The sequence below is a fragment of the Somniosus microcephalus genome, chromosome 3 (assembly GCF_052327205.1).
Source record: "Somniosus microcephalus isolate GS21.2 chromosome 3, FLI_Smic_1.0, whole genome shotgun sequence".
NCBI classification, from domain to species: Eukaryota; Metazoa; Chordata; class Chondrichthyes; order Squaliformes; family Somniosidae; genus Somniosus; species Somniosus microcephalus.
Window position 1 is genome coordinate 73,649,106 of NC_140989.1, and position 12,815 is coordinate 73,661,920.

At 43.3% G+C, this 12,815-nt stretch overlaps 1 protein-coding gene across 7 annotated transcripts in view; it reads left to right on the forward strand.

The window, feature by feature from the left end:
- ush2a (Usher syndrome 2A (autosomal recessive, mild)) overlaps positions 1-12,815 on the forward strand; it is a 1,396,947-nt gene that overhangs the window by 319,083 nt on the left and 1,065,049 nt on the right. For 6 of the 7 annotated variants that reach the window (XM_085981146.1, XM_085981156.1, XM_085981145.1 and 3 more), the window contains 3 exons: positions 2,585-2,748; positions 4,700-4,858; positions 11,458-11,952. In XM_085981146.1, the coding sequence (XP_085837272.1) occupies positions 2,585-2,748; positions 4,700-4,858; positions 11,458-11,952 (818 nt within the window). The remainder of the gene's footprint in view (positions 1-2,584; positions 2,749-4,699; positions 4,859-11,457; positions 11,953-12,815) is intronic. The other variant, XM_085981149.1, reaches the window with a different exon arrangement.

Genomic DNA, 12,815 nt, shown 5'->3' on the forward strand with positions numbered 1-12,815 from the left:
GATTTTGCAAGCTCACCTAATTAATTATGCATAATGATTTCTAGGCCCAGTGTGGACTTAATAGCAGGAACTCATTATCAATGGGACATGGAAATTGACTGTAGCTGGCCTGTAGGTCTCAACTTTTCCTGTGTAGTCTGGAAGAGCACTCCTGCTTTTCCTGGTCCCACAAGCAAAGTAAAAAAAAACTTGTATGTTTGGGCTTCTTCTGGACCTGGAGCTACTTGCCATGTCTCCCCTGAGGTCTTAATGGAAAAGGTGAGGGCAAGCAGTGATGTCCTGTTTGCCAGCAGTGGGAAGAAGATTGGCAAGACCTACATTGACCAGGCCCAGAGAGAGGTAGCAGAACTGGTCAGTTCCAGGAGCATACCCCGAGGACCTGGATTTATTGTAGAAAACGCTTCAATGACCTGACAAGAACAGTAAGGATGAGTACTGCTCTCTATTCTTCCATCTCTTTCAATAACACCCAACAACAGTCCTTCCCCGACATGAGTGCAGTCTATAACCTTCAGACATGATGAAAGCCAGTCACTGCTGCAAATATCAGAGTTCTCTCTTTTTGACTGTTGTTCAAAAAAGGTAATGTATTGATTGGCTTTGGCTAATAGGGCATTGGTGACCTGCTTGATGCACTTGTGCACTGCAGATAGGGAGATACAGGAGATAATCCCTGACACCCCCTGGATGGAGCCTTAGGCTAAAATGTTAAGGGCAGTGGTGACTTTGATAGCCACTGACAAAGCATACCCACCTGGCCCAGGATGAAGCTTGTCTTGTTGCAGAATACTGCAGAGATCAGCAACAGACTGCCTGGAGAAGCACTGCTTTTATATGCACTTCTCATCAGACTGATCCAGGAAATAATTCTTGGCCTATAGACCCTGTGTAAGACCTTCTACGAGCAACTCCCCTCCTTCTGCTGCTCCTGGCTGTTGAGACTGCTGCTATTGATGTTGTTCCTCTTCTCCTTCCATCCAAAACAATGAAGCAAAAATGGCACCCATGATAAGTTGTTGGTACTTGTTGTTGTTGTTGTACTTATTCAAGTTGAGTAAGGCCAAAGAAAATCAGTAACAAACAATATCCAAGCGCTCAGATCCCTTGGAAATCCAAATAGCACAGATCCCTATGATCTGACTGCCTGCACCTTTAAATAGTGCTTTTACTCCGCCTCTGAAACCAATCCTGTGAGGTATTACTCAGCAGGATCGGTGCTGAGCAAGATTCCGATCTTTCAAATTAACATGTCCATGACCTAATAGCATCATAGGTTCCTGATTTGCATATATTCATGAAGCACCCTCCTGCCTCTGGTGGCACCTCAGACACCTAAAAAAGTCCACGGTTAAAGCAGTAGCAGGCAGTAATTATACTGGAATGGGATGGTAAGTTTTCAAAGACAATTTACGCTTCTTGGCCTTCCCATTCCCACCGAGCGAGGTGGTTAAAGTCTCCCTCAGCATGTCACGTTGCTGCTGATTGGCCACAGGGACAGAGCTCATTTGGCTGGCTTTGACAATTAGTGCATCAGTCACCTGGTATCTATGGGCAGCAGATGTGAGTGATATCCCCTGTATATTAAGCATGTGGCACAACTCTGTCACAGCTTCTCTGCTGAAAAACATCCTCTTCAGGCACTTTTCCTCTGACATGTTGAGGTGTAATTGCCTTAGTTGATATATGTTATTTGGAGGGTAGCTGATGGGGTGGCAAATACCGTTGTGTTGCTACCTGATCTGCTGGACATCCCCCATTGTTTATCTTCCTTTTCCTCTAGGAAACATAAATATGATGGGATGTCCATGGGGAATTCCATGCTTACACTTTCAAAGTAACAGCAAAGAAATAGTTGTGAACTGCACACTAACCCTTAGCAAAGTTTCAGTAGGGCAAACAAATGAAAAACAACTTGCACAGAAAGATTTCAAAATTAGCCTCTTCAAAACTGTCATACTTGGGAGTGTGGCTTTAAAAGAAGTGTGCACTCCTGTTATATTTTCTAAACTGTTGGACATGTGTTTTCAATGTGTGCCACTAGAACTGAGCAGACTATGGCGCCAAACCAAGAAGTACTGTTGCTTGACTCAGCAACTCTCAATGCTGCTCATGTTATATCGCAATCAGCATCTCCGAGGTGTTCAGGGAGACTACTGACCCCACCAGAAGTTATTGGCAAGCACAAAATGGGTAGCAAATTTGCATGTAGGTATCTAAAAATGACCTGTTCTTCTCCCTCCTTCTACCTCTCCATTCTCTACTTTGATCATATAGAGGCAATGATTTGGGATACAACTTGGACAGCTATTACCTCTCCAACCCCGCATGTAACAGTACAGCTGATGAAACATTAGGAATTTAGAAAATGAATAGTGGGTTCAGTGTCTTCCAAAATAATAGCTTTTAGTCCAATCTGTAAAAAAAAAAGTAAAAGAACAGATTTATGTAATCGTTTTAAAATATTAGACAAAGTACCATTAAGTTATCACACAAACTATTTTTTACAGCAGAGCTACAGGAACAATTTATGTGTTTTTATGTTACATGATAAAAATTATTATATCTTTGTTCTGTTTATTTACAGCTGCCAACCATGCAGTTGTAACCCTGCAGGCAGTGTTAATGGCACTTGCCACCGAACAAATGGACTGTGTTTCTGTAAACGGTTTGTAACTGGTTTAAAATGTGATGTATGTGTCCACAATACGAGTTACTTGGATGCTAACAACACATTTGGCTGCAGTAAAAGTAAGTCATTATTTTTCTGTAAGCAAATTTATGGCAAGTATTTACAAATTGACACTAGAGTATGGTACAGCTGCGTATTTTTTTTGACAGTGCCACTGCATAAGTTTGCCTTGCAAATACTTGTGGATGGGGAAAATTATTTTTTTTTCTCTATTTTAGTACATCATAAACATTCTAACATCAGAGCATGTAGTCAGTTTCTTTTGAAAATGCTTTATTTTATGAATCTGTTATGTACTTTATTTTGAGGTATCAAATATCACCAAAACATATAGACTGTGCTTGTGAATGATGGTGCAGTGGGCTAAACATGTTTGAGACACTGGCTTTACCCTGTGTAGCTTGGGATTTTTTTAATGTTAACAGTGCAATATAAATGCAAGTTGTTGTTGGATGGATGCCAACATTTAAGAATAACTCAGCAATTGGTTATAAAACATTCTCACCAATAAAGGCCACACATTAATGGTTTGGAATTTGCAGGAGCAGGACATCTCATGGTGTGCTCGGTAAATTAGACTTTTCCCTGTATCCTTCAGCTCAAAAATGTTTTGCCCTGTAAGTTTCTGGAAGGGCGAGCTGATAATGGCATAGCGAGGGCTACATGGCATCTGGGACCTTACTGAACGAAGGAACCAACAATGTATCTCCTTAACCAATGAGATTTAAGGATTGAGAAATAAACAGAGAAAGGACTGAGAAAGAAAGTGAATTAAATGTCAAATCAGATATAGAAAGAGAAAGAAAGAGAGAAAGAAAGATTGGATTAAGAGAGAGAAAAAGGAGACAGAAAAGAAAAGTTTAAAAAAAATTGAAATTTAACATTTGACAGTTTTCAAATCAACAACAATTCACTACCTGAATAAATGAGACGCCACACTTTTGAGTGTTCACTTTCTGGTCCAGAGAAGTTGATTAGCAGACACCAACAATTATCATGTTGTTGAAAGGGTACTTATGCTATTAATTACTAAACTTAACTTTCTGTAGCAAGTTTAATGGGCAATTAATGTGCAAATGCAGCAACTTCATGAAACTCATGGGGAGGTTAAGGGCGAGATGCTGTTTTCGCAAAGCTAATGGCGCAAATCGGCCAACAACTTGTGGCGATTTGTAATTCATAGGGTATCTCTTCCTCACCACAAGTTGTTGGCTAATTTGCACATTAATAACACCGTACGGCGTTTTTCAGTGAATTCCTGGCCAATAATTATGTTCAGTACTCTCAAAGCAAAAGTAAACAGGTATTCCACCTCACAGCTTTGGAAGAACCCAACAAATCTGCACAAAAAGTAGCTCCTCCAAATTGATTTAATAAGATTCATTCTAAAATGTTGTCTTGTGTAAAACATAATTCTACAAGTCATTACTTAGGAGCAATGAAATAATGCCTTAAGCAAGTGCTGTGGAATTCTATTCTTGTTTTTATCCATTATCCGTTTCATCCAAGTTTTATCAAAGGTGCCAGCCTTGGCTCAGCATTCTTGCCTGTGAGTCAATAGGTTGTGGGTTCAAGTCCCCCTCCAGAGGCTTGAGCACATAATTTAGGCTGCCACTTCTGTGCAGTACTAAGGGACTGCTGCATTGTCGGAGGTGCTGTCTTTTGGCTGAAACACTAAACTGAGGCCATGTCTGCCCTCTCAGGTGGACATAAAAGATCCCACAACACTATTAAAAGAGCAGGGAAGTTCTCCCAATGTCCTGGACAACATTTATCCCTCAACCTATACCTAAAACAGATGATAGGGTAATTTTTTTCATTGCTGTTTGTGGGTCCTTGCTGTGCAAATTGCAAATTGGCTGCCACGTTTCCTACAACAGTGACTCCATTTCAAAAGTACTTAATTGGCTGTAAAGCACTCTGGGATATCCTGAGGTTGTGAAAGATGCTATATAAAAGCAAGTTCTTTCAGTATAAAATATGATAAAAATTGTGTTTTAATTAATACAGCTCCAGCTCAGCAGCCTCCACCAACAGCTCACGTTTTGAATTCTAATGCTGTTAATCTATCATGGAGCCCACCTGATGCACCAAACACTAATGATCTAACATATATATTGTACAGAGATGGAGTAGAAATTCATACAGTTAAGGATAAGTATCCATTTGGTAAGCTATTTTCTTTCCCGGCTATCAAATACTAGAAGTGGTTATTTAGTAATGAGGTAGCAAAAAAAGTTGAACTTGCTATAATTTTCAGCAATTAATTTTTTCTTATATAATTGGAAGCATTTTTTAAAGTTCAAGAATAAGTTCCCTTTGTTTTTCTCCTTATTCCTCCGATTCCTGGTCTGCATACCAACACGTGTCTAAGGCGGCAAGCTAATTATCATCGCAAGCTTTTGCCTGTGCGATCTGAATCATATGCTAGTACATGCTTAAGAGTGGCTTGGGGATGACTCTCCCACTGATCTTCCTTCCCTTCCTGTGGGGAAGTGGCTCACCTCTACTAAGTCCTTTCCTACGTGGTGTAATTGAGATTAGGAACTTAGTAAATTGGGAGGAACGAGTGCATGTCCTTCCACAGTGACGGCACAATGCATTGATGCTGCACAACCACAATGCTAATAACCATCATATTTTGACAAATGCACTTTCCCTACATTTGTATAGTTAATGTGATGTGATGTATCTATCAAATAGTGATTTTCTTTAACACAGTACTAATAGGATACCATAGTATTGAACACTCAGCACTGTATACCATTAATAGGTAAACTAAAATAAGCAGCACAGGAATGTTGCTCACCTCATGTTCTAGATTAAAGTAACTATCCCAACAGTTAAGAAAACATATCGGGTGAAATTGTATTGTGATATTAGCATATGAAAGGACACATTCATATGAAATTCCTTCGTCTACTATTTTAACACTATTTTATTTTAAATGGATTTAATGGGGGCTAAATTAGATAGTCCCTGAAAATGGTCGTGGGGATCACAATGCACAATTACGCCACACCAGTTCGATGTAATGCAGGCAGCATGGCACAACTAACCGCGCTGTTGATTGGCTGCATGCATCAGCAGGGGGCCCAAAATCGATACTTGCCAGCACTACTTAAAGCTTGCCTGCACTACTTAAAGCTTGCCTGCACTGCTTAAAGCATGCCTACACCTCTTAAAGGGGAGGTGCATTGTGGCAGGAGCAAGTGCTGAGAGTCCTTTGTGAGCTGAATCTGACCTGGTAAAGAGAGAGGAATGGCTGAACATGGGAGAGAACGGGCATCCAGGTTTTCCGATGCTGCACTGGAGGTCTTGGTGGAAAGGAGGAGAGATGTCCTATATCTGCAAGGGGCCAGGAGGCCCTCCAGAGACAGGGTGAAAAGGCAGTGGAAGCAGCTAGCCTCAGAGGTCAATGCCAGGAGTCCCAAGTGTAAGAAGTCACACAACACCAGGTTATAGTCCAACAGTTTTATTTGAAATCACAAGCTTTCGGAGCGCTGCTCCTTCATCAGGTGAAGTGGAGAGATGCATAAAGACACAGCTTATATGTTTTTTGTCTGTTTTTTATTTTTCATACAGACCCCAGCATCTGCAACATTTGACCCCTTGTGACCCCACCTCATTGTTCTTTGATGTAATGTTTTCCTGACTGACCTGTTTGGACACCATTCACACCTTTGATTGCTGTGATTATCTCTCTGCCGAGGTGTGATAAATGGTAGTTAGAAAGATTACCTGTAATCATCTGGCATTATTCTCTGACTATATAAGCTGTGTCCTTATGCATCTCTCCACTTCACCTGACGAAGGAGCAACGCTCCAAAAGCTTGTGATTTCAAATAAAACTGTTGGACTATAACCTGGTGTTGTGTGACTTCTTACATTTGTCCACCCCAGTCCAACACCGGCATCTCCACACCAGGAGTCCCAAGGACCTGGATGCAGTGCCGCAAGAAGTTTCATGACCTCACACGAGTGGTCAAGGTCAATGAATGCATCTTCAAATGCCATATCCTATCAATTGCACCACTAACCTCAGCCACTGCTCAAATCACTGCCATCACTCACCTACAAACAATCTCTATCAATCAGGACTCATACCTAACATGCATATGCTTCACCTCACTCTAACACATGTAGCGCAATTTCAAGCCTCACACCCATATCTCACAGCTTACACACACTACCAGCTACTCAACCATGACAGCCACATCACTCAAACATATTGCACAACACCCACTGACAAACTTCCCTCTCTCTTGAAGGAGAAGGTGGCACACAACCAGAGACAGCAAGAACCAACCAGAGGGGTAGAGGCGCACCTGTAGGCTCTAACCCCCGTGTAGGAGACCGTGCCACCAATATTGGAATGGCCATTGCTGAGGCCGTGGCCAGCAGTGGGGCTAAATCCACTGAAGATGACGGTACAGGTAGACTACCCTTTATCCGAACTTCCGAAAACCGAAACCCTCTAAAAACCGAAGGTTTTTTCGTTCAGCGTAAGTCGTGCGCACGACATGACCAGAGTGGCGCACGACTTACGCTGAGCAGGGCAGAGGGTCACTGAGTTCCCTCCTGGGTAGGAGATTGCAGGCCGAGCCGGGCAGTGTGAAGGAGGTATACCGGGAGAGTGAACCCAACAATACAGCGGCCCGTCCGATAGCTGCAGCGGCCTGTCCGATATTCTTTTCTCCCCCCCCGACCCCCGACCCCCCGCCGACCCCCACCCTTTCGGATAAGGGATAGCGTATCCTTTATCCGCACTTCCGAAAACCGAAACCCTCTGAAAACCGAAAGTGTTTTCGTTCAGCGTAAGTCGTGCGCACGACCCCGACCCCCGCCGACCCCCACCCCCGACCCCCCGCCGACCCCCCGCCGACCCCCACCCCCGGCCGACCCCACCCCCGACCCCCCGCCGACCCCGACCCCCGCCGACCCCGACCCCCGACCCCCACCCCCTGCCGACCCCCACCCCCCGACAAATTTCCCAGTCTTATAAAATACCTTCCGAAATCCGAAATTTTCCGAAAACCGAAACACGGCTGGTCCCGAGGTTTTCGGATAAAGGATAGTCTACCTGTATCCTCATACCTAATCCTCCTTCTCACTTCCCCCTCATCCCACAATCTCTTCTGAGTTATAAGCTGCAGATGGTGTAAGCAGGCACCTCTTACATCCCCCCCTCCCCTCACCACAACCTTACCCTTGTGCCTTTTTCCTTTCAGATACCCAAGAAATGCAACCTGACCAGGTAGTGGGGGAAGACCAAGAAGAGAGTGATGATGAAGGCACACTGTCACTTGATTTCACCCTCTGAGCCACCAGCTCAGATATTGACACTGCGCATATCTTAGAGGATAGCATAGAGGTGGGATCTGCATGTGGCGAGACACCGGGCACAAGTGCGCTGCAGCAGGGCAGGGGGCAGGTGCCAGCTCGGCGGAGGGTAAGGTCGCACAAGAGTTCTGCTGCAGAGGACTCGGATGAGTACTTCGATAGGCCAGGCTACAGAATAAGGCTGATGGGTGTACACAACGAAATGCTTGGTGCATTGGGAAGCCTGCCAGAAATCCTGTGGTCAATGTCAAGGATCATGGTGGGCCAGCACCAACTTGGCACAGGGCTTTGCACAGAGCTTGGAGCCCACTGTTTCCAGCATGGAACTGGTGGCCAACTCCATCAACATGCTTGTGGATCCAACTGTGATGCAGCGCCTGATGGCTGATGTCTCAGCTTAAATTACAGCACAAGCGGAAGCCACCCAACATCTGGGTGCTGCAGTGGAAGCTCAGACTTCTGTCATGCAAGGTCAGCTTGCTGCCATGCAAGCTCAGACTGCCGTCATGTAGGCTTAGCTTGCTAATATGAACATAAGAACATAAGAATTAGGAGCAGGAGTAGGCCATAAGGCCCTTTGAGCCTGCTCCACCATTCAATAAGATCATGGCTGATCTACGACCTCAACTCCACTTTCCCGCCTGATGCCCACCCCCCCGCCCATCCCTTGATTCCCCTAGAGTCCAAAAATCTATCTCTCAGCCTTGAATATATTCAATGATTCAGCATTCACAGCCTGTTAGGATAGAGAATTCCAAAGATTCACAACCCTCTGAGTGAAGAAATTCCTCCTTATCTCATTCTTAAATGGCTGACCCCTTATCCTGAGACTATGCCCCCTAGTTCTAGATTCTCCAGTCAGGGTAAACAACCTCTCAGCATCTACCCTGCCAATCCCCCTCAGAATCTTATATGTTTCAATGAGAACACCTCTCATCCTTCTAAACTCCAGAGAGTATAGGCCCATTCTACTCAATCTCTCCTCGTAGGACAACTCTCTCCAGGAATCAATCTAGTGAACCTTTGTTGCATCGCTTCTGAGGTAAGTATATCCTTCCTCAGATAAGGAGACCAAAATTGTGCACAGTAGTCTAGGTGTGTTCTCACCAAAGCCCTGTACAATTGTAGCAAGACTTCCTTACTCTTGTACTCCAACCCTCTTGCAATAAAGGCCAACATGCTGTGCAAGCTCAAATTGCTTCCATCACGGCTGTGGATACCAGTGTTCAAAGGGGCTTGCAGGGTGTCAAAGCAGTCCAGCAATCTGTCCTTCAACAGATTATTAGGATTGCTGAGGCGCCACCCCGGGGGAGTGGCAGTGGCTCCATGGAGCATGAGCCTGCTGGCCTCTCTCAGGATAACAGCATTCGTGCTAGCAGCCCTGCCACTCTGCCAGTGCCCTTGCTGTTGCCTGTCAGCCAGAAAGACCAGACTGCTGCCACCCATGCCGAGATGGTGCAGTATGAAGCCAGCCCTTCTAGGCTCAGTGCTCCAGCCACCAGTGTTACACCAGCCATGCTGCAGCCACCGGGGTAGCACTGCGTAGGAGCACTAGGACCGGCAAAGGCAGGCACTAAGGGAATGCACAAGGGTGATTCGTTTAAATTCATATGCAATATGGTATGATTTCATTTATTAATTTGGTTCGGAATGTTTGTATTGTGTTGGCTTGTATTTTTGTATTGTGGCTAAGAGGACGATATGATGGTCAGTAACTTAGGGAAGGTAAGGAGTGTGGTACTGTTGGTGAATGGGGAATTGGTGTTATCTATGGGGCCCAATTTCTCGCCAATGTGTCTGTTAAAATTGTGGACAATATCATTTTACATGAATGTAAAGCATTCATGCGCTAATATCACATTGTATGATTTTATTGGAATAGCATATATAAAAAGAAATAATTCTTGGAATATGGGCATTGCTAGCATGTCCAGCATTATTGCTCATCCACAGTTGCCATTGAAAAGGTGATGGTGGGCCTTAATCTTGAACCGCTGCAGTGCATGTGATGAAGGTAGTCCCAGGTATTGATTATACTTCATGGGGTTGAAGTTGGTATTTGGTGGTTACACAAAACAGCCAATAACAATTTGGCAGCCCGTTTCACACCCACCTAACTAACTTGAATGGAAAAGAAAATCGGGTGAGGTGTAAAACAAGCTGCCGATTCGTTATTTCGTACTATCAGTAAAGACCAATTTCACCCCCAATGTGTTTTTGAAGAAATACAATTAAATGTAAAATTGAAGTCTCTGTATCAAATCACATTATCTTATGAAGCTTGATTAGCCACTTCAATTGATAAGGAGACATTGGTAGTCACTACAGATATAGGGTGGGAATTACTGTCAGTAATATTACCATAAACATGCTTAACACATTCGTACCAAATTCTTTTCATTGCTATTTTTAGCAGGGCCTTAATCAACTTATTTTACATGGGTTGATGGTTAAAATAGCATAGAGGGTAATTTGGTACGCATGCATTAAGCATTCATACAATAATATCGCCCAGAGTTGTTTCTACACTGCATTTTATGTAACTCTATACAAGTCCAGGTAGAAGTAAGCACTTCTCCAAGTGGGCCATCCTTGATCAGAAAGTAGATGTTTTGTCCACTGTTCATGTAAATCGTTTTCTAAATTAGGTGATGCAAAATTAAGGCAAATAATAATAGCAGTGCTTTCTTTGTCATTATTAGCTTATTAGTCGCACTCCAGGAACTTGAGCACATAAAGCTAGGCTGACACTCCAGTGCAGTACTGAGGGAGTGCTGCACTGTCGGAGGTGCCGTCTTTCGGATGAGACGTTAAACCGAGGCCCTGTCTGCTCTCTCAGGTGGCCATAAAAGATCCCATGGCATTATTTCAAAGAAGAGCAGGGGAGTTATCCCCGGTGTCCTGGCCAATATTTATCCCTCTGTCAATATCTAAAACAGATGATCTGGTCATTATCATATTGCTGTTTGTGGGAGCTTGCTGTGTGCAAATTGGCTGCCGTGTGGGAGCTTGCTGTGCGCAAATTGGCTGCCGTGTTTCCCACATTACATCAGTGGCTCCACTTCAAATAGTACTTCATTGGCTGGAAAGCGCTTTGAAATGTCCGGTGGTCGTTAAAGGCGCTATATAAATGCAAGCCTTTCTTAATATCAGGGATCAAGCAGCTGATTGTATGTTAGTGAAGTTATTGCACTAGTTTGATAGTTCCCATTCTTGTGTCCATTATATAATTAGATATGGTGTGTAGTATTGGGACAATTTATTTTTTATTCTTAATGTTGTTGAACATGAGGAAATAAATCTTTTGAATGTAAATAATACAATAAAGCCATTAAATATAATTTCCAACAATTTCAATATAAGTTGAAATATTTTTCACTGTAGTTCATTTAAATAAACAAGTATATAACTTTTCTGTTTTAAAGGTCTCAAAAGCTTCAGTGATACTGGTTTGACACCTTACACAGTTTATTCTTATTATATTGTGGCAAGCAATGTTCATGGTAGCACAAGAAGCAGTATCGTTAGCTACCGTACGAAGACTGGCCGTCCTACTGGGTTGCTTAATTTGAGTCATGTTGGGTTTGTTGGATCACGATCAGTTTTGTTAAACTGGACAACCCCATCAAATGCTTCGGGACCTATTCAGAGATATATATTGAAATCTACTACCCCAGGCAATCCTGTGGCTCAGGTGCATTATGAAGGCCTACAAACATTAGTGACTTTGAATGATTTGGCTCCCTTTACAAACTATACTTTCACTGTCCAGGCATGTACTACTGGGGGCTGTGCTGAAAGCAATCCTCTTGTGGAAATAACTGAACAGGCCCCACCTGAAGAACAAGGACTCCCAATAATCAGCACTGTCAGTTCCACAGAGCTCTTTGTTGAATGGACTGCTCCTGCAGAACCTAATGGTAAGACTCCATGCTCTAATTAGCAATGTCCAAGAGTATTATATTATAATTATATTAACATGTTAAAACTGAAACAGTGTGTGAAATACTGAATTTGACGTTCACCTTAATCAAAAACTTCTATTTAGATTAATTTTATCATTGATGTTTAATTGAACTAGCTCATCAGCAAAGTTTAATGTTTCTGAAACTATAAAGATGCTATGTGTATTCTACATTGCTGGTAATTTTGTTTTAACATATAGGCTATATTTTATATACTAGTTAATCTTATCTGACATTGCTTTTATTAAGTCAAGACCAGGGGCACTTTTCAGGTCAAGTAGGGTTAGATAGTTGGAGATTAAACTGCTTTTAATACATAATAGATGAATATATATTTTTAACGATTGACATTTTTAGCATTACAATCTCCTCTGATCTGAAATAGAGCTTTCACATCTCTTCCGTTCCTAAAGTTGAAAATCGGAGGGGTGGGGTGGGGGGTTGTGCAGGATGGCATGGTGCATATTGGCCAGCCCAATGACGCCCAATGCCCGCCTAATGCAATTTTCAGGCGGGCTGTAAATGGGTGAATGGCACGCCGGCCTGTTTCCATCGGGAGGCTGCTTAACTATACATATCAAGTTCCTATGCCAGTTGTAGGACCCCAGTTGCAGGTCTCGCCCATTTGGACTGGGTGTTGAGTGGCCTAACCAGTGGCCCTTAAAGGAACAAATGGTGGCCACTCAAGAAAAGGCCTAAAGATTTTTGGGGGAGAAATGTTGTGGGGCCAGGAGGAGCAGGATTGCTCCTACTGTCTTCACAAAAATACTGTGGGCCACTGCCAAACCATGCTTGACGCTCTCCAGGATCAGCTCTCC